The sequence below is a fragment of the Nasonia vitripennis genome, chromosome 3, assembly GCF_009193385.2.
Source record: "Nasonia vitripennis strain AsymCx chromosome 3, Nvit_psr_1.1, whole genome shotgun sequence".
Taxonomy (NCBI): domain Eukaryota; kingdom Metazoa; phylum Arthropoda; class Insecta; order Hymenoptera; family Pteromalidae; genus Nasonia; species Nasonia vitripennis.
Genome location: NC_045759.1, coordinates 16878310 through 16900665, shown reverse-complemented (window position 1 = coordinate 16900665; position 22356 = coordinate 16878310). Strand labels below are relative to the sequence as shown.

At 43.6% G+C, this 22356-nt stretch overlaps 2 protein-coding genes across 12 annotated transcripts in view; one reads left to right on the top strand and one right to left on the bottom strand.

The window, feature by feature from the left end:
• The window catches only part of LOC100122600 (neutral ceramidase), a 64228-nt gene that overhangs the window by 23358 nt on the left and 18514 nt on the right, over window positions 1–22356 (bottom strand). The gene's annotated exons all lie outside the window — the stretch shown is intronic.
• LOC103317941 (cuticle protein 8) lies at window positions 13369–21328 on the top strand. Its single transcript, XM_008218401.3, has 3 exons — window positions 13369–13506; window positions 17890–18162; window positions 19730–21328. The coding sequence occupies exons 1-3, from the start codon at window positions 13498–13500 to the stop codon at window positions 20000–20002; spliced, it is 555 nt and encodes a 184-aa protein (XP_008216623.1). The 5' UTR covers window positions 13369–13497; the 3' UTR covers window positions 20003–21328.

Below are 22356 nucleotides of genomic sequence, written 5' to 3'. Positions count from 1 at the left end.
TTCATCGGCACGAGGTTCGAGATATCGATCACATCAATCCTCCAACAACATAAACATCCGAGTAGTTTTCCTCGTAGAGCTGCGCACGAGCATTCTTCACACCGCCGTTAATCACGCCTATATGTAAACATTTTAATACAAGGTACACATTCTCCGCGGTGTCACAAAGCTCGACGACACACGAAAACTCTCGTCGAGCGAACGGCACATCTCCGCGAAGCGCATGAAAAACGAGCGACGCAAACCAGACGAAAAAGCTCATTACATCCCAAGAGAACAGCCTCGTTGACAGGTCCATTGTCATTCTTGTCCAAGCAGCAGTGGAAACGACCCTTTTCGAATTTGACGTCCCTCTCGCATTACCCTCGTACACACACATCAGTGTATACAGTAGACCTCTTAAAATCGCGTCGGACGTCAGGATGGACAGCTACCCACATATACATACACACGCGCGCGCCTCTCAAGGAGCAAAGGTTACGTTTCAGTGCTCGTATACACATCTCTCGACGGCGAGGAAGTGGGTCAGGCATCAAGCGCCGTCTCTTTGCACCTTCCACACACCGCGACGGCGATAAGCACACGTCGATCGTGAGCGCAAAACTCGACGTCTTGTCGTACATTATACATTTAGGCATATGAATAATCGCGCGCAGGGCAATAGAAGCAGCACAGGCGACAATATAGCGACAGGGCCTGTCGCGGATTGCGCATTAGATATTCCGTAATGAGTGAGATATTTTTGCCTTTGGTTCTCTCGCGAGCAGCCTATATGTGCATATCTATGTGTGGGGGTGACGCCGCGTAGTGTGCGCGCATGTATACTCTCCGTGGGAACGCAACCTAGAATCGTGACGAGTCCTATTTTCCCTCTCTATCGCCAGCTCGCTCTCTGTTATGTATATATATATATATATATATATATATATATATATATATATATATATATATATATATAAATTCCTGCTCGAGATCTAAGGCTATATACCTCCCGTCGAGAGACCCTCTCGCCTGTCGTATATTTGCCTATAACCGAGCTGATCCTTCGGCCTGGCGCATATAGTTTATCTTGTCGAGTCACAACAGAGAGATAGAGAGTGCGTCATGCGAATGTGCAAGTACATCCGAGGGGACGTGCAAGGAAGCCAAGTAGGTTAAAATATGGAAGGATTGCCGATGTCCCACCCCCGCAAGTGGTAGCCACTTGACCTGTGAGCCGGTGCGGCATCGCTGATCCAGTTTTTTTTCGTCTGTCGTATTGATTCTCCGCGAGTCGTAAATCAAACGTTGATTCGGTGGTTCGAATGCTGTAATTTTTTTTTTACGGTCACAGGCCGATACCATAGGAGGGAGGAGTACGACTGTTTATACGAGTGTATATGAGATTTCGCTTTTTACTTCCGTTTTGCGCAATTCGCGCAGTAGTGGAATACGGTGTATAAAAGTTTTGTGGGAGCGGGTACGGCTCGGTTGTTGGGGAAAATTGCGCAAGTGTAAACATGGATTTGATGGATCGTTGATCAATCATTGATCAATGCTTCGGTCTCGATGGATAGCTTGATTGCTGCAGTTAAGTACTCTTGTTGGTTGTTACGATTTCGTCAAGTAAGGTATAACGCTGTGTGTAGTCAGACGGAGATGTAGGTTGCCGAAAGAATGATTTGCTAGAATCAACTGATCACTGGCAGAAATAAGATTTATCGGACTTATCAGAGTAAACTCAAAGATTGTTAAACATTTGTGCTTTACGCACAAGACGCAAATTCTGCCAACTCAAATATTCATAATTCACGTGTTTACCCTACGAACTCTTGTTTTGTCCGTCTATACAGGGATGACCGTTTGAGCCGACGCAGTTATTCCTAATACGCAGCCTTATTTCCGCCTGCCCACTCGGAGTACACACTGGGGAGCACTTCTGTTTATCTTTTTACTTTATTATTATTGTGCATTTGTCTGATAGTAGGCGGAAACTCGACGTTCCAGCGGCGAATCGTCGACTATTAAATCTCAACTCCGCGAGGGAGTAGCACAAGAGACGCGAGGGTAGATAGCAGATGATGCCTGATACGCTGGACCGAGTGTCAGGATGGATCCGAAAGACCTTGCGGGGGGATCCGCTGCTGCGCATTCACTTCTCTTTCTCTCCGTGTAATGATGCGAGAGTCTTGGAAATATTCTCGAGGCTGTAGAGAGCTTTACGCGTGATGCTATCTATATAAATGAAATAATTGGGGTTAATGTTACGGTTTAATTACTGTTTACGGTAAACAAAGATGTATTACGTTGGGGATCTGGGTCAATGGGTCGTTATGCTGTCAAGATGACACGGGGGAGATCGAAGAGTCGTGTGGAGTGGAACAATATTTAGATGATTTTGTTCATGCAATGCTGTCTTATAGTTGAATGACGTTGGTAATAATAAACGTCGCGTTCTGGCTACAGGAAACCTTTCAAACTTCTAAATGTTGCGAAATAACCGTAGCTTCGTACCTTTCTTACACATAAATAATCGTAAAATAACGATCACCATCAATCAGAGGCTAACTCAATCAAACGACACCTAAAAGCGAGGCGACCGCGCGCTAGCAAAATTAAAATGTACGAGGAAATCAATTATCGTAAACTCGAATCGTTTAGTCAGTCTGGCAAGCTTTATTAAGTCGTTAATTAGTCACTTTCATTTTTCCTCCGCACGAGACAGTAAAAAAAAATAACAGCCGCAGCAACAATAATAGTAATCACAGCGAAAACACTCTTTATATGTCTGCGCAACTTCCTCGTTATAATGCATACAGACATACACGTGCGTTACCAGCGCAGAAATCCATAGCCCAGTATGCTCTCTCTTTCGCGCGCGCGCGTATTCTCTTATCTCCTTAGTCGCGCTCTCCTCTAATTAAGTCACGATGATGAAAAAAGAGAAAAAAGGAATCGCAACGCTGTACGGACGAATTTCGTGTTAGCGCAAGTACACACACAGTGAACGAAAGAAAGCAGCAGAGCCGGTATAAGTTTTTATGCAAATTACTCGGCGCGACGTGCGCCTGCACGAGCCTCCTTACACAAGCGCGAGGATTATCTTCTCCGATGAGATGGGTATACACATGATCGAGAGTGAGAGCGAGATAGAAGGAAAAACACACTGGCTCTTCGTATAGGATCTATAGCGTAAGCCGAGGAAACGCTCCGCGAAAACACGACGACGACCCGCATGGAGGATCGATTAATTAATCTTCGCGATCGTTTTCTAATTATTACGCAAGAGTAATAACGCGGCACGCGCTGTATAGGTGCATCGACGAGAAATAGAGCCGATGCGGAGAGGCTAATATAACACACGCGCGCACGCACGCAGGAGCGAAGGAAATGAGGCTGTAAAGCGTTCGTTAAATTGCGACGTCGATCGCACGCAGGGCCATTAATTAGGGCGCAATTCGCGCATGGCTGGCAAGAGAGGGGAAATTTTTCACCGTGTAGCGACGTAATCGTCGTGCGTAGCGGAGATTCAGTGTGTTTGTATGTATGGTTAGAAGTGAAAAATTTATTTTTCGGCGTTGTGCTATGTGCTGTATGGTGCACCTAATCGAAGTAACTATTATTACACAGTGAATTATTCGCTCAGTTATAGTTATAGAATGAGCGGATCGAGCAAGCCGACCAAGGTAGTTTCGGCACAGGTGACAAACCGCTATACTTATATATATATATATATATATATATCCACTCTGCCTACCTCAAAGTTTAGTGGAAAACAGAAAGGCGCCCATACGCCACCTATCTTCGACTAACGCATACTGGTGAGCCGTATATAGTCCAAGCAACGGCGGACAGGCGCCAGTCCGAAACTATGACTGATATAATAAGTAAAAGTTTTCTAATTTAGACGAAATTTAATAATTTAAACAATTTAATCCGTATAACATCCAGAGCGAGTCGCATTAATAATTCAACGAAACTTGCTGATCCTCTCGGGATTCAAGGATTCAAGAGATTCAACTGAATTAGATTTTCATCAATATAGTTATACCGAAACTTACGCACTTTAAATTGCTTCACCAGCACGATTCTTATATACAGCCGCCTTACGGATAATCACGCAAGTTTCAGTCGGTAGAAAAAAATACGAGCAATGACAGCGGCTGCGGTGTGTTGAAATACAAATTCATTATGCTAATAATCCTACTTCTTATCTTTATATACAATACAATTTAGTTTCGCGCAACACTGATTTTGAAAATTCGATGCAAGGGCAAAGCAAAATATCTCGCGCATTGTGTTGGCTCACGTTTCCACAAGCATTACGGAACATCTCGGCGCGGAATAGAATGGGAAATTAGTCATCTTGTCAGCGCTCGCTTTATTCAATTAGCCGCCGAGCTTATCTCCAATTATCAAACTTTTCAGCGTTCTGCACCCAACCCATAGTGCAGCTCGCACGACCTTTGTACAAATTCCGAAAGAAGAGGGGAAAAAACTCGTATAAAGTACAACGACCCATTGTTCACCGCAATACCCACAACCTCTTATGAAATCCTCAACTCCTCCAAAAAAAACCAAGTCGAAGCTCGCATCTGCCTTTGAATATCCAACTGCTACGCAACGCATTGTTATTTACGGGAAACGCGCGGGACTCGGTGAGATTTTAATAGAATAGCCCAATGTCGCCGCGTTCACCCTGGCCGGACGTAAAACAGCGGGGCGCGCGAGTCGGTATCCTTGGCACGTATATAATACCAATATACCTATACAGCCAAGCCCTATATGAGAACGTGTGTATACGTATATACGTATGTGTGTACGCTTGAGAGATATTGCACACGGTGATGGTTCATGGTTGAGTGTAGCTGCGGGGACTATTTCAGGGTGCGCCTCCTGCGAGTTGCTACATCCAAGGTTCAGCTTGGGAAGAGCGAACGCGAATGAGCTTCTGTGTTTTCGACGACGTCGATCGACTTCTCGCTTCGCCAATATATACGCTTACATGTATGACATTCACGTGTACGCTGTGTACTGCATTCGTATATGGTTTGGTATGTATTGGGAGCATTCCGTGTGAAATACTGTTATGAAGCATTCGCGTGAGGGAAAAATGGATTTTTTTTAATTCGTAGAAAACAATAGATCTCTGTGACTGATAAGAGAGTAAGAAAGACATAGGTGTCTGAACAAACGCGGCACGTATCTACTTATAAACGCTTAAGCGCGCACACACTATACATCCATTACTCTATATTTTCCACAGTTTTTCACGATTACTTAAACAAATTTACGCGTGACCTCGTTTTATCATCCGACTACGCTATATACTGCATCCACCATATAAGTCCACCAAATAGCCTGTTTATATAACCTAGTGCATGCGGTTATCTCTCCTTTGTTTCGCCGGCGGCCGCTACGAGTACCATAAGACCCGGGATAATCTAGGTGTCGTTGCCAAACTAAAGTTGCTCAAGCGAAAATTTCGCGCTGCTCTGGGAAATCTCCAGCGTACCGAAGAGGTGCCGGAATTTATTGAACAACTGCAGCGCACATTCGAGACCTCACGTGTATACATCCCGCAGTATAACCTGCGAGTGAGAGCAATTAGCGGTAACTACCAGGTTGTATGTAGGTATACGTATGTGTATCACTGCGTTTGGCGTCACAACTCTATGCAATCATCGTCGACGTTTTATGGTGGATGAAAGAGACGCGCGACGAGCTGCTCGTAAAAAATAAAGTCGACGCACGCGACTTGAAAGTGAGCCTCCGAAGTTTTATAGGCGTCGATTTTTATGTACTTCGAATTAAATGGATTCGAAACGATGCTTTTGAGCTAGATTTGTTGTTGTGGCGAGGGTTTTGAGAAGCGCGACGCTCCATCGGGGGATTAATTTCGTTGCGATTTGATACGGTTAGTTAATCTGATTTCTGGAAAATAAGTTGATGAATTTTCGGAAAATATCAGCGAGCAAACTTGTTGCGGGAAAGGCGGGAATTTGTTTACATGCATGAATCGATCGATGTGGAAAATTCGCTGCAAATTAAACTTGTCATGAGGTTTTTTTTTTGACAAAAAATTTAGAAAGAAACGTGACGGGAATTTTTAGCGACGTAATTTGAGAATAATAGATCATAAAATAAAGTCTGCTGAATAAATGGTAAACTTTGTTTTAACCACGTACCTATTCCGAGTAATTTTATAGAAATCAACTATTTAAACTTCCATCGTTATATCCACACGAAACTGAATCTTTTCATTGACGAACCCTCAGGGCATATCGAACTTCCTCTGCAGCCCTATACCCCACAGGTATACCAATGAACGAACTCCATTAGTAGTAGCGTCCGTAAAACAATCTATTTAGAATAATCGGATTTCCGAATAAAATCCAATCAAATGTTACAAAGAGTATACCCCAAAATTGACTTTTATCCATGCAGGATACAGGATGAGTCTGCAGTTTCTACGTTGACCAGCTCCGTTAGCAGATTACCGTTTGCATAATGCATCAAAAAGAGAGTGTTAAAGCACTGCCCTTAAACGAAACGAGACAGCTTATCAAGCATAGATTGAACGACTCCATTACACCGGCCGATTGAATATTCCTTATCCAATGATCTGAACCACATGATATTACAAATTTAAACACACATTCAATCCCTACAGACTCTCTAATAACATACATTCGGAAGCTCGCCCGGCTTTGTCTCGAACCATTAGCCTCCGATTTGCACCTAACGGTAATCACATCGCACACTCCGGCCAAACGAAATTCCGCTCCATTAGTGCGCGATCCTCTTCTACCTCTCCAGGGCGCAATCGGACTCGGAAATAAATTAGAAAATCGTATCAGGCAGTTGCATGCGCCAATAGAGGAAAAGAGCACCGCGGAATGCAACTCGTCGTGAAAACATATGGGGACGTGACTGAGAAGAACGAATCCGCGCCGCGGAATGTGCCACAGATCGGCCTGGGGGGACAAAGACGAGTAGCTACGCGCTTCGTATGGACGGTGGAAAAGAGCCCACACACTTCGTGCGATCGAATCGCCAGAAAATGCAGGGCGTGGAAGTCGAGTAATTTCCACACTCGGATGTGTAGGATATACGTATTGTACACGCATTTATTACATAGTGAGTAGAGTCGAGGTAGATAATAGATCTGGTGCCAAATGAATTTCGCCGAGTTCGCGTAGGCGACGAACATTGAGTTTTTAAACTTCATCCTGCGGTGCACCGAGCTTTTCAGCGTTTCCTATAAAAATTCTGTGATATCATTTTCACTTTTGGCAACGCTCGCAACTATAAAACACTATACTCGGGAAGCGCTTAATTTCCGGGAAGAAAAAACTCCCCGCTGCTCTTTTCCTCGATACGTTTCCAGGAATCTACACAACAGGTACGCGTATGTACACCCCGGCAGTAAAGACAATGCGTACATTTGTTTGTTTTTTCCTCGCCTCTCTGAGAGACGAAACCTTGTTAGAGCTCGGGCGCGTTACACACTGCTGCGCGTAGCTACATAAGCGCAGACCAATTACGACAGACCCGGGTATGTGCTTCACTTCTAGCGCATCGCTATACGATGCATATATACAGCCGAGAAGAGAAAAAAAAGACGGAGAAGCGCAAAGGCAAGAGAAAGGAAGTGTCAGAGTCGTTATTATTTATGATTGCAGTGCGCGCAGCAAGCTGTCGCTATGAGTCTCGATGAATGAGCATTGTTTCTGCGAGAGAAGATGTTTTATGCAACGCGCGATCGAGCATAATATTTGCCGGTGATGAGATGCCAAGAGAAAGAACGCGCGACATTTTTTAACAGAGCTTTCATGCTGATTTATGGGAAAGTATGAAAAAGAAGAATTCAGGTTCGTCGGCGGGTCGAAGGGGACTGTAAGTACTGCATGCAAATTAAAAGAAATTCGCTGACCAGCGCGGAACGTCAGCTTCTTTATCTCGCGGGGTTTTTATGGTTAATGCGATGGGCTGACTCTGGACCAAGTTCCATATACGATAAAACATTTTGCGCGCGTAATCTCTACTACGAAGGTCACAATGGGATGATCTTTTCTTCCGCTTCTCTTATACGAAATAATGAAGCAGGAAAGGAAAGCTTTCAAAAAAGGAAAAAAGCACAATAATATTAGCATCGTTCCACCAAATGTAACACAGCGAAAAGGCTCTCAAAAGCTTATACCTGCTCTAAACAACAAATCAGCTTCGGTCCGCTCCCACACGCGGTCTCCATACAGACAAAAGTCCGAGGCAAATCGATAGCCCGCGACTGCGCGCAAAATTCCGCATCGGAGTAGTTTCCCCGAAGCTGACGGAGCATGAGATTATACGGATAGGACTCGTGATGGGATAGCCATGCGCCATGTATGGGCAATATCTGTCCGATAGAAAACGCAAGGCGCGCACGGCATCCGTTAATCCGCAATCGCCGCGGAGTCGTATGAGTCGTATGAGTGCGGAGATTACATGGCGACCCTATCCCGTGATGAGGTAAATGAGCCGAGGGTCAGGAGGCTACTCGGAATGAACAGCTAATTTTTCTTCCGGGCTGTCTAATTTGCTTCTAACTATCCGGCGTACTGAGAGATTGGAATGTTCGCGAATTTCGTTTCTGTGTAAAGCTTCTAATCACAGAGCGCGTAATCGAATGTAACGAAGGGAGAAAATCAAATCAGACGATCGATCAAACTTTTGCCATTAAAAGTTCGCTCGATACTTCACGTGCACTTACATTCTTGTTCTCATTACCAAACTCCACTTCGACTGCGAGTATTCAAAGCCACGAATTGTCCCTCTCAAAAGAGACCACAGCTCAAGTCAAACAGCGCGCGAATGTATTCAAGAAAGGACGACCACAGCTCTCGCTCACTCCGGCCCAAGGGAAGAAAAGGAGAGTATAGCGCGCCGAGGCAAAGTTCACGCGGCACGAGTTTGTCCCCACGCTACTCCAGCCAGATGTTGGATATAATGCGCCGGTGGCGCAACCACGACTCGCTCAAAACATCCGCTTCGATATGCCGCGCTGGTTTTACGGGGGAATGATAAATTCTTCATCACCCCGTTGCGTAATGTGATTAGGGGTTTTAAAGCGGCGGCGGCTAGCTCTGTATGCTCGAATTTGGCGCGCAGGAAGCTGATCTTTTCCTCCTGTCTAGAGGGAACGAGAATTGGTATGCGTCGAAGGAAGCGTGATGTAGGGTCGACTGAATTAATTAGCCTGTGGGAAATGAAGCTACTCAATTATATACCGAAGCTTGGCTTGAGCTGGAGAGAAAAAAAGGTTGTTTTGAGGAAGATTCGCAGAATCGCAGCTAGAAATCGTATGGAAAAATTCTGCAGTTTAAATTAATCGATTCCTGCAGGAAATTTAACTTGCAACTACGAGTAAGTTTCCCGTTTCGATATCGACATTGTTATTCTAGTCCACTTACAAGTTTGATTGCATTTTAGTACGTTTCGAGCTTCCAGCACAATACAGGAATTAATATATTTCACGGATAAATACGAGAAAATTTTTGCAAACAAGGAAGATTTACCCAACTATTTTCCCTACTCTCCGATTTTTAATCGAGTACCTGCGCCTCTTCGCGAGTGCCGCGCGACTGTTATTATACAATCCGTTAAACACACCGCGGCAGCACGCGACCCGACAACGGCGCCTCGGGGCGTGAACTCGCTTATTTTTTGTGCAATGGCTCTGAGGCGTGCTAACGAGTTAATAATTGGAGAGTCGTTGCGCTCCTAATTTCCCCTGCGCTGCGCGATTTTGATGCACGTATGCCGAATGCGCGTGCGCAAGAGGATGTAAAATGCGGTTTGTAATTACTTTCCTATTACCTGCGATTATGATTATTTTTGGCATGCGCACGCCCTTAAAAGCTCTGGAATTAAATTCTTTTATTGAAAAAAGCGTCGTTCGTATACTGAAAAATTCAACCAGCATCCACGTTCACAAGAAATTTCAAAATCTGCATGAAAATAGAACTTTTTCCCAACGCGTAACCACTTTGCCTCGTTCTCACCAAATCTCATTTTCCAAAACTCGAAGAAAACTCTTACGTGGCGCGCGTGTCGATTGAATTTAATCCCATAAGTCTATTTCTCTCGAATTCATATAATAAATACTCTCACGTAATGCGCTCATCCGATCCCACGTGCGCGTCGACTCTAGTATTACGCGTTTCCTATTACAAAAAAATCCACAAATTTTTGATTCCACATCTCATTAACAAAACGGCCCGATAAATCTCCCCTAATCCTCCGCAAGCTCTCCTGATTTCTTTCTCGCTATGCAATCGTATACAATCCCAGCCAGCCGGGCAACTCGTCCAGGTGCGTCTCTAATTGCTCGGCTGCATAATGCAGCGGGCCGCTTGAGCAAGAGCAGAATCACGTTGTGTCCGGCGTAGTCCGCTGTAAATTCAGCACTACAGAGGAGAGCTCTCGCGATCGGACGCGATTTCATTAGGTCGAGGCTCGAGCCGGTTTCATAAGGAAGTGGCACAAGCCACACGGTCCGATCCACGCTTTCATAATAAGTGCCTTTATACCGTGGAGCATCGCGATACGCTGCTGCTGCTGCCGCTGCATATAGAGATGTGGATGTATGGCAAGCGCGCGTATAAGCCTCCGGAGAGTGGGGACGTACACGTGTGTTTACGCGTTCGAGTGTATAGCTCTGCGTAAATTATGGACGCGTGTGTTTGGATTTATGCCCACGCGTATTATAAGGTACGACTACGCGTGAAGTTCGATTACGAGCCGAGTGTAGCGCGGCTTGATGATATTTGGGATTCGTTTCTGTATGTATACTCTTGTATAGAAATATCATGAGTTTCCTCGTGATATAAGTAATATTTATGTTTGATGGCGTATAAGAATGTAATGTGAATCTATCGAGTGTCGCGGTTGCGGAACTTGATGATGTTTTACTCGTGCGGAGAAATTTATAAAGAAACTATTTACAAGTTCATCAAAACGTACAATTACCCATCGAGGCGTGTGTATAGCCGTATTCGAACGCTCGAATGCACGTTACATTCGATCGCTTCCACACAAACGTCTATTAAGGAAGATATGCAAAGATTGCGATACCGTCTCCATGGGGTGTCGCGCGCGCGCGATTTCTCGCTTTGACGATTTGTCAAGCGCACACGACGAGCTATGATGCATATACGTATACACAATTGGCGGTTTTAGAAAAAAAAGCGACCTTTCGCGCTAGATGGCTGCATTCGTTTGTAATCTTATGAAACTGCTACACACTCGTTTTCGCGAGTCCGGCCTTCCACATTGCGCATTTATGACAAATGCCATAATACGTTACGGAAATAACGTGTGTGGCATCACTTTTATCAAACTTTGCGCGCGCTTAACGCAATTAGTTTATATAACCCATTTTTCGCAATTCGACTCTCCGAGCGCTTGATGCAAACAAAACACTAGGCGTAATGACTTTGAAATTGTTCGCGGCATGAGCAGACCACCTACATGCGTGGGTAATTTTGGAGCACGAATTTTTCTTTGATTTTATCATACCGTACTGCTTATTTAACATCCGAGTACTGCATAACGAAAGAAGCTCCTTCGATACTCTCAAAATCGACTCTTCGCCAAAAAGAAAGTCCGTCGTTAATTAAGTAAGCACTAGACGCTGCGCAAAGAGAGAAAAAGAATGAAACAAAGCGCGACGTGCGATTGCGAAACGCCAGATCTCTATACATCCACTTGATTCCGCGTGCGAAGAAAAAGAGAAGGAGGGGGGATCGGGCATCGAAAAATTAAAATACGAAAAGGACGCTCTTTAAAGGAGTTTCCGTAGCGACCGTAGCGAGAATTCCCGAATGTGACGTTACGCCACATCCAGATGTCGCGCAATGACTTCGCGCGGCGGTGGCAGTGGGTATAGTAATGAGATCCACCACGCCTCGACGACCAAGCCAACCGAAACTAGGCTGAAACGATACTTGACGTACGTGTGAGTGTATATAGTGTAGACGCGAGCGGGGATAGAACGAGAGTGAAAGAGACGCGACGAGACGCTCGCGGTTTCACTTTCAACATCGCTCATCTTTCAATGAAGCCTTCCTTTATGATCTTCTAATTGCGCGAGAGAGGGAGAAAGATCCTTCGACTCTTTTCACTTTGCCGAACGGCTGGCTTTGACTTTATGTGGCAGGCGCCTTTTGACGTTGTGGTTATTATTAGGATGCGCACCTTTTGTGATGTTATCGCGTTGCTAGTTGGTTATTGAAATCGAGCGATCGGATGGTTTTTTCAATTCGCGTTCGTTCGTCGTATTTACTTTGAGATTTAATTAGTGTAAAACAAACAGATTGATTGATGTGTATGCGGGATGAATTTAATTAATTATCCGTGGTAAACGCTGGTCTACAATAGAGATCTCCGCGCATCAATATTAACGCAATTAAAATTTCGAAAATGCAAATCTCATTAATTTATTCTATGTGCGTACAACTCGACTCATTAGAGAGTCTACTTTTCATGCTGAAACTGTAAATTATCAAAACGCGCGCGAGCCATAATTTGATGATAAAATGTATACATTGTATCGTCCTGTACAAATTTGAATTATACTCGTAATTAGGCTACGAGCACTTAAAAATTGCCAGATTTTAAAGTTCTACGCGTACGTCTCATTACTCTCCCACACGGCACATTCATATGCGTTAATTCAATTAGCGTTTTATCTCATTTCCAAGCGCAGCAGTGAATTTCAGTCTGAAACTTTACGACAACCGCACGATCCCATAAAGCCATCAAAATATTGCCTCACGCGCTTATGGGAAAAACTTGCGCAAGCACCAAAATGTCCCCGACCAACCAACAAAACTCCCTGACGATCGGACATCGACGAATTAAAATTTTAAATCAAAAAATTATCTCTCACCCATAAAGATCGACATGTTTATTAACCCTTGCCCAATAGCACGTGCTGTGCGCTGCCTTCCAATGAAAAAGATCTTCATATTCTAGAATTTCGGAATGAAAAATCGGTTCCCTTATGCATTCGACTATCTCCCTAACACAGCACAGCGAGAGAAGCACACAGAGACAGTAGGAGGATATGATGCTCGATGGTGGGAGGCGCCGCGGCGTCGCGGACTGAGAAAGGAGAAAAGTAGAAGGTGAACCCTCTCGAAGGGTTTCGCAGCTGAAAAAAAGAGAGGAGACTATCCGCTCGCGCTCGCGCGAGAAAGGGAAAGAGCGAGTAAGTGCGGCGGCAGCGCGGTGGGACCTATTCGCTCGCGAATGGCGTGTTTCTGCCTACCGCTGCTCGCAAAACTCGGGTGGGAGATGGATATAAGCCCATCGGTCGGAGATGATGCTATCAGTGTCTTCGCGCGCTAGTCTCACGTAGGAAAGCCTGTGTTTTTAAATATCACGTTTGTACGAGTTCGAGCTGTTTGTAAACTTTTTGCACCACTTGGTTTTCTTCTTCTTCTTGTGTTCGCGTTTTTTTTACGTGAAGCAACGATGCTGCAGGTAGCTACTTACGACTCGATCATTTAAATAGTGTGTTTGATGTTGTGTGATTTTTTTTTTTATTATAACGCGTGTGACTTGCCGTGGGTTGGGATGGTATTTGCGGTGGAGGAGTAGCTTGTTGCTGGTTTTTCAGATCTTCTTGACAGCTGGCGATTAGGGTTCCGAAGTTGGATTATTTTTGTCCTTTCGTAAATCACTTTCTTAAAAGTTGACATAGCTTGCTAACGAGCATTTTATTTAATATTTGTTTTGAGTGTCATCGACTTTCTACAGTCTAACATAAATCAAGCATGGCTATAGAAGAGGAAAGTGATTATTTGCACTTCCGTTTTGCAAACTCGTTTTTATATAAAAAGTACTATGCTATATTATGAGTAAAGTTGATAAAAATGAATAAACATTTAACATTTACAATTTGCTACGGTCAAATTAATCTGCATTAGCTATACCACTCAAGACTGTTTGCTTCTCAAAATAAGTAATAAATCTGCCTATACTCTTAATCTTAAATCGACATGACGCGAAAAGCTGGAAAACAAAAAAATACGACGCCATTCCTCGCAATCATTCCGAATATCATAATCCAAATACGCCATTGACTTTTCCAATCGTTATTATCGGAGGGGAAAAACGAAAGCCTCGAGAAAAGTTATTAGGTGCGTCGTATAACGCTCTAAGGCTGAGTAATTCTCAGCAGGCCGGGAAGCAGATTTAACGATCATTTACTGCCTTATTAAAGGGAGAAAAATGTAATGTGTTCATCGCTCTTGACGCGTAGCGAGGGAAATAAAGCAGTCTTTTTACGAAGCCCCGTCACCTCGCTCGGTCTCTCTTAAACGCGTATTTTACGTCGTTTTGCATTATAGAATACAGAAGGTTAACGAAACCCAGACCACTCTTGGTTTCCATTCCAACTTTTAATGCATAATCATCTCGGAATTGCTGTAATAATTGCGTGCTTCGCGTAAAGTCCTTTCTACTTAATTAAAATTTTTTGCGCGAATATTGTCTAACAGTACGATGATTTGCAAAACGATGACTGTTTTTAATTAATTCCTCTGCATAAGTCTATACCTTTAATTGCATTAAAAGATTCATCGCTATGAAATTACATGCAGAACCAGTTGAGTACAATCAGGCGGGCTGTACAATTCAAAGCTCAGCCATTCTAAACAAATGGAATAAGTTTACGAGACCAGTAAAGCACCTAATCAAATCGGCAGACATCTCCTAGTGTTGAATCTAGTAACAAACGTAAGAAGCACGCGAGCCATAAGTTAAGAAAAAATCCGCCTCTACTCAGTCAAGCTCATAAAATTTTAAATACCCGCCAACTTCAAGACAAAGAACGACCACACGAGCCATCAGAAAGAAAAGCAGAGAGTCTTCCTTCTCGGAACTAACGCATCCGAGCCTTACGCGAACTTCTCTAAAGAACTCCTCTAAATCCCCTCTATACTCGGCCGGCGCGAAATTTATGCGAGTCCTCGTTACTCCTCCTTATACAAACGACGACACGTGGCATTTTCCTTTTCCTCGGCTATAAAAATCGCGCGTGCCCGCGTCGCCAAGTGACTTTCCCGCGCTTCCGGTATGTCTGCTTTCTTCTCTCGAGTCATTGTCGTCGCTGCAGGAGAGGGAAAGAGGGAAAGAAAACCTGGCAGCCGATCGGTGCGAATAAATTTCATATATCCGCGCGACGCTGCGTATAGAGCTGAGAAATTTTCAGCGAGCTTCCCTTTAGGATATCGGAGCTCCATTGAGTATTGTGCGCTTGGTTTTTGAGTATTGAAGACTTTTGATACAATGTAGAGGATTGAATGGACTTGTATTTGATCTATGAAGTTGTGAGAAGTTTCTGGTGTTTGCAATGATTTGATAATACGTGCTTTCATTGTGTCTCGATTTTTTAGATAATATGGTTTTTATCAAGTTGAATGACATAAGTTTAGCATGTGAACGTATGGGATAGGATCTATCGAGTGTCTTCGAGCGATAGAATGATAAAATGTTACTTTAAATTATTAGGTGTTGTAAGAGTTATTGAACCCCCCCCCCCTCCCATTCTATTCACCTGACATGTGATCTATTGAAATAGTTAGCCAATCATGATTCTTTGAAAACTTCTCAACGACATCTACACTTCAATATTCTTGCGGATATTTGATCGCTTTTTCAAAGTTGGATCTTACAGTCTTCTTATAGAAAATTCTAAAATTACATCGCTTTAATAAAAGGTTTATTATTTGAAAGGCGTCACGATAACCGACAAATTACACTGCACCGATCCTAAAGATTGAAAAAAGTGTTAAAAGTCATAAAATTTATTAGAACTTTGCGAAACCCAGAAACCAAATTACTGCGAAAATAGTCCAAATTTTATCTCTGACTGCTTGAGAGTTTCGTACAAGTTAGTTCGCGCGTATCCCGACTTGCGTGTACTCGCGAGATATGAAATTATGCGCAAACTTTAACTTTATGACACAAAAAACGAATGAAGAGTTTCAGAGCGAGTGTTACGTTCATTTTATTTCTTTATCTATATGTAACCGAGAGCTGACTGCTTTCTATTCAGTGTATACAGAAGTTTGCGAGAGACAGACGATGTCCTGATTCTACGAAAAAAGTAGAGTATTTAACGTTTCATGAACTGTCAAAACCATAACGATTCTTTTTATCATTCCCCAAAATCGTGCTTCTCATCAATCACTCGAAAAATTCAATCAAATCCAAACAGCCAGAAAAACATACCGCTTGTTTATCAAACCTCATCTATTCCAGCCTAGAAAAAAAATCACAATAGCTTTTCTCATTACAAATACATAGCGCCGACGAGTTACGCACTAACCACAGATCCCCGACATAAGATTAGGAACTATTTTAAGGACGACTGAAAAAGACCGCTTGCGCGGAAACGGATTTCAGTTTTTCTCGCGTAGCGGCACAGGGAAAAAGGAGCTCACGCGCGCGGCTAAACTGTCCGACGCGTGTTACGATATTACCCGGCGATAAGGAGGCGCACGCACAGCGCGGCACCGGCAAAGAAACGGAGACGAAGAAGGAAGAGAAAAAATTGCGCGGACGCGCTCGTCGGGAAAAAAAAACTATAACGCGCTCGCTTCGAAAGATCGTGCAGGGAGATATTCGGCTAATCTCGCCGCTTGATCGGAATCGTTTTTGCTTCCATGAAAATTGAAGGAACGATAGAGTCCGTTCGTAGGTGTATACGTGCAACCGACGGCTCGGGATAAAAGCCGCGCATACGTAACACGCACGTAAGAAACGTAACCTGTGCAGCAGTGTGCGAAACCAAAGAAAGATGATGCATGAGTTCGGTTTTATGCGGCATTGGGAAGATCGTGAACGTCGGGACTAATTACGCCAAGCGGTGAATCGGGCTTCGGAATGCGCTGTACTTGTTGCTAATGGCGCGGGGAACATTTAACGTTCGATTCTTATCTCGCGTGTGTTTGTTTTGTTCTCGCGGTAGATGCCGTCTAGTCTGGGGTTCTTTCGTGTTGGACGAAAGCCGCTGGGGAGCGAGAGGTTTCAGGAGAAGTTTCGTGGTAGAAAAGAGTTGTCGTAGTGTATAAAAAAAAAATCTGGGAATGATCTGATTGTATTACGATATCCTGTGAATAATGACTTACGAGCATGAAGAGTATTTCGTCAAAGATGAGGCGAAATGTTCCACGGTGACTTTCCGTTCGTTGAACTTTGCGAATATTGTGCTTTTTTGCCTTTTCCCGGGAGGCACATTAAGATTTATTAACTGATAATACAGTGGAAAATTAAGTTATTTTCTTCTCTTATTCCTATAGTAATACTCTAGGCCGTATAAAAAACTTGATATAGCGTAGGACGTATCAAATTAGTATGATTGTTTTACGCTGTTGAAAATGTACGATACGAATTCGCGAGTAAAAGTGCAATGCGTGTGCCCGATGATGTCGAAAATATTGCGATGACTGCGATTATGTTAATTAACGTTTATATAAGAGAACTCATTTATTATGTGCTGAAAAATATCACCTTATAAAGAGAGAGATGAAATCCTTTCAGCAGACGTTGCAAGTTTTTATACAACTAATTATTAAACATTTTTCTTGAACAAATATTTTTCAAACATAAACTTTCCCGCGAAACATGTTTTTAAAAGCTCATATTAAACGTTGTTAAGTAAACACAAAATCCTACGCGAGGCAAACACTAGCTTCTTTCATCTAGAATTTCTTTTCATTCATAAAATGTATTTGTTCGCTTTTAAAATTAAACCTGCAAAATTCAGCGAATGCATACCTATTATATAAAACGCATTTTCATCGATTAAAAATATCCTTAATAAGCAAAATCTCAACCTTCCAACTTCTCCTCTTCCAGATACTCGGGATACTCGGCGCTCTGGTAGTCTGGTGCGACGGTCTGGTGATCGGCTACAACGGCGGCCACAACCACCAGCACGCCTACGCGGACTACGGCGCCCTGGAGGACTACCACGAGGCCCACGCGGTTTTGCCGACCGTAGCCGTGCCCATTCACGCCGTCTCAGCTGCTCCCCTCCATCATCACGTCCTGTCGGAACCTCACCACGAACTCTACCACCACAAAGCCCACCTGGACCATCACGATCACGACCACGATCATGACTATTACGTAAGTCTTCTCTTTTTTCTCACTTATTCTCTGTCTAATTCCTCTGGCGGTTCGTTTTCCGCGTCTGGCTCTACCGGACTTTTTTTCTCTCTTGCTCTCGCATCCTAAGGGATTTGAAAGGATGAAGTGCGAGCGCGCGAGCGGCATAAGCGATGTGTCGGCTCTGATAATTGCAGGATATACGCTGCCGGTGTGTTGGTATATGTAGACAACGCGCACAAGCGAAGGATGTAGTTTTGCAATTCGGAGGGTCTTCTGTTCTTTTTTTTTCGTCTCATTGCGAAACGCACGCGACGCGAAATCTCACCTATGGGATTGAGTACCTTCGCACGGGTGACACGCTGTAGAGAAGCTTTTCCGGTTTCTCGCTATTGTTTTGACGTTATATCGGAGATTCTCTCGCGTAGCATAATTGTAATAACAGTCGTACTTCTGTACCTGCTATAAATAGTATCAGCGCCGCGTAAATTTGGTATTGTGTATACCTGTATCGGTTTACGTAACGCGTCACACCGCGTTTTCTTTTATTTTCTCGTGGCGCTTTATGAAGTGCATACACGGTGTGTAAGTATACGAATACATTTCACGACTGTATCTCGAGTCGTGATGTGCGAATCGCTCAGCGCGGGAGACACTTTACTGTGGGTAAACAACGGAGAATTGAAAGGAATTTCATTGGAAAGGTGAAAGTATCAGCGGGGGAGTGACGTGCAGTTAGAATTAGATAATAGTCGTGAGGGCAGTCTGTTAACTGGGATCTGCATTTTTCTATCGCGTCTCGATTGTTACAAAATTTCCCGACGCGTCGTGTATAAAACCTCGGAATTGTTACGTTAAAGCGGAGCAGTCGTAACGACAGTCGCGCGACCCTCCATTTCTCATCGGTGAATCGTGGCTTGTCATTTCTCTCCCTAACTGGGCGAAGAAATCAATGACAGAAGGCACGTGAAAAAGGAGAAAAAAAATAACCAAGGCGGCAATTCATAAATTTTCGTGATACCGAATCTTCCGGTATAAATGTGCTCGAAATCCTAGCGGTTAAACACTTCCGCGAGCACGTGTTCACCGGTCGGTCTTCGGTGTGTTACAATACGAAAATAACCGCCGAGAGAGTGTTGTTTTAAGAACACACGTTTCGCGGCTGCATAATCATAATCTCGGCGTTATTATGACGCGCACGCGCTCGATATGACGCAATGTATAATTTCGCTTTCGTTTTCTTTTCTTTTTTATTTTTGTCGTTCGCCCACGAAATTCTTCCAGATGCAACGAGGACGTAAGGCACGCGAGATTCTCTTTCTCTCTCCTCCTTTATCGCGGATACTGTTATCGCCCCGCGATAAACATGAAAGCCTATTATCGCGTTCGTCCTTATATGCTTTTTCCGACGAGGGATAATAAACGGGAAAAGAGGCCATCTAGCTTCCAGATTATGCTTCACGAGGACGACCCTGCTGTAGGTTTACACGACGCCTTTTTGAGCTGATTCTTGTTCTCTCCGACTAAATTTATATCCGTGTCTGCGTTATGAATATTAATAAAAAATTTGTTTGCTCCCTACTTTCAGTCCCACCCTAAATACACTTTCAACTACGGCGTGCACGACCCCCACACCGGCGACGTGAAGACACAGCACGAGGTCCGCGACGGTGACGTCGTCCACGGCTCCTACAGCGTCAACGAGCCCGACGGCAGTGTCAGGATCGTTGAGTACACGGCCGACGACCACAACGGTTTCAACGCCGTCGTCAAGAAGGTTGGACCTCAGTTGCACCCTCACCCAGTGCCCAAGTACGTCCACCACACGCCCGAGTACTACGGATACGAGCATCTTCACTAAATCGCATTCGTTGACCTCGTTTAGGATCCAATCTGGATTCAGCCTGTACAAAATGCGACGGCCGCGTGTATACTTTGATAATTGAGATTTTTCGGAGCCGAGAGGCGCACATCGGGCTGTGGTCGAGTTGATTGGTATTCCGGAATTCGTTTGTTCGAAAGACCTGGTTTGTGGTGTTCTTTCGATCGATCGAATTCTGCCCTTTGCTGGATTTGAATTTCCCGGGGTGAAAGGTCACTGGCGAGAGGAAGCATCGTAGTGACAGTGGTTTCACTCGGGGCAATTCGAGAAGATTGTTATACACGAGACACTTCGATGCGCGGCTCTTGGCTCGAAGACGCGCAAGTAATTATAGGTATAATTCGAAATTAAAAGTGAAATTACTTGTAAGATGGTGCTAGCTATATTATCGCCGTTTATCGATAGAGTGACTATATAATATATAACGTATACTTATTACTTAATTCTTTTTATACATTTGCAGTTCGATTCCCTTGCTCTATTTCTCATTGATCTCCGAGTGACGCGGAAAACAAGCGCGTTTCTCCTTTCAATTTTGCCGCGGGAAAATTTTCACGGAATTCGTAACTACAGTTTCGCAGACTTCAAAAGTTCGACAGAGGATTTTCCTTTTTATCATCCCAGAGATACGAGACCGAGCACAGTTAAAGATGAATTTTATTCGCACTGCGCTATATACGTAGGTGAACGTGAGAGGGGCGGCATTAAAAATCGAAATTCGCACTCTTTTACGCGACGGGGGTGTAGTATATGAAAAGGGGACACGCGCCCAGAGTATCGCGATTTCACTTAAGGTTGCCTGTGTAGAAAGTGTATACGTTGACGCGAGAGTGAGTCTCCCTGCATAAACTCTCTACGCCCTCGACGCGAACTTTTATGCATTTTTACGACTTGAGAGCATTTCTATATGGAGCTTTCGCCGCGAGTTATCAAGCCTAATTATATACGTGACAAACCTTTTGTAGGTCGTGTGAATCATATACGAGAAGATTATAGTTTAATTTATACACGTATACGAATTAAAGGTAATTTTATACAATTATTACAAATTATATATAGTAATATAAGAAGTTTGTTTGTTTTGTACTTAGGTACACAGCGTGTACGAATCTATATATATATATATATATATATATATATATATATATATATATATATACCTTTCTTACATCATCGAGGATTATACACATATTTTAACAACCTTGCTAATTCATATCGAGCATATTATAAATGTGGTCAGCAGCGTTCGCGAATCGATGCGTTACGCCCGCGCGCCACGTCACATTACTGCGCAGCAAAAAAAAAGAACAAAGTGAAAATACCCACGAATGCGCAATATTACACACATGTATGTATCTCCTGTAACAGTGTACCCATATACCTATATCCCCACAACTGTAATAAATATTATATTTTTAAAGCTTGTAAACAACTATCATGACATGTCAATAAAAGGGCAAAAATAATCAATGTGAACAAATCCTGTTGAATCTGCTCTTCCTCTCCACTTTTGTAAATAACGAATTAATTTCGATTAAAACTGAGCCAACGGTTCCAGTAAACAAGCATCGTTATACCGAGACGAAAGAAACTTTTTTTTTGTACACGTCAAAGCAAAAAAAACGTGTATAATAATACACACAGCAACGTAAACGCACCGATCGATTTCTCAGTCATCCTTGCCCGAGCCGAACCTTCATCTATATATGCGACGACGCCTATAGGAATCGAGCGATCCGCTATTGGAAGGACATAAGGCTTTCGAAACGGAACTCAAGGAACGCGTTTTAGATATGTCACAGATCCAAAGGACCTCCAACTGTCTCTCGCGCGAGTTTTTGTGCTTTCTTTCTTTCGAGTATAACGACGAAGCGCGGCTGGGTCGCTATATCCATGCGGTCGTTGCGCAAGGTTCGAGCTCGGCTTTTTGCCCGGCTTTTTGAGTTCGTGAGCGCGAACAAATGGACCCCTGGTCGCCCGTGAAAGGATTCAAGTGGGGCGACTTTGATTAACTCGCATATCTCTGCGTAGGCGGCTGCGGTGTTATAAGTTCGCGCGTGTAATTAGCGCTAGATATGGGATTTTTGTTTGGACTTGTGCGGGCGTTTTGTAATTTAGGCGTGAAAATTGGGAATTTTTTTCAGGGGTTATTGGAGTTGCTTTTTAATGGAGTCTGAAATTGTTGTTGCGTATGCTTCAGGGTAAAGACGCACGTTTGAATTTTTACCGACGTTTCCTTGTCAAACACGTGAGCTAGTGTATAGGTATGAATACACTGAGAGAAATTTATAGTAAATTTTACTATACTGGATAGGAAATTTTAATAAAAAGTT

Excerpts from the sequence above, each read along its gene's own strand:
- LOC103317941 (XM_008218401.3), top strand. Across the intron at positions 18,163-19,729 it reads ACCACGATCATGACTATTAC|TCCCACCCTAAATACACTTT; the intron begins GTAAGTCTTCTC and ends CCCTACTTTCAG.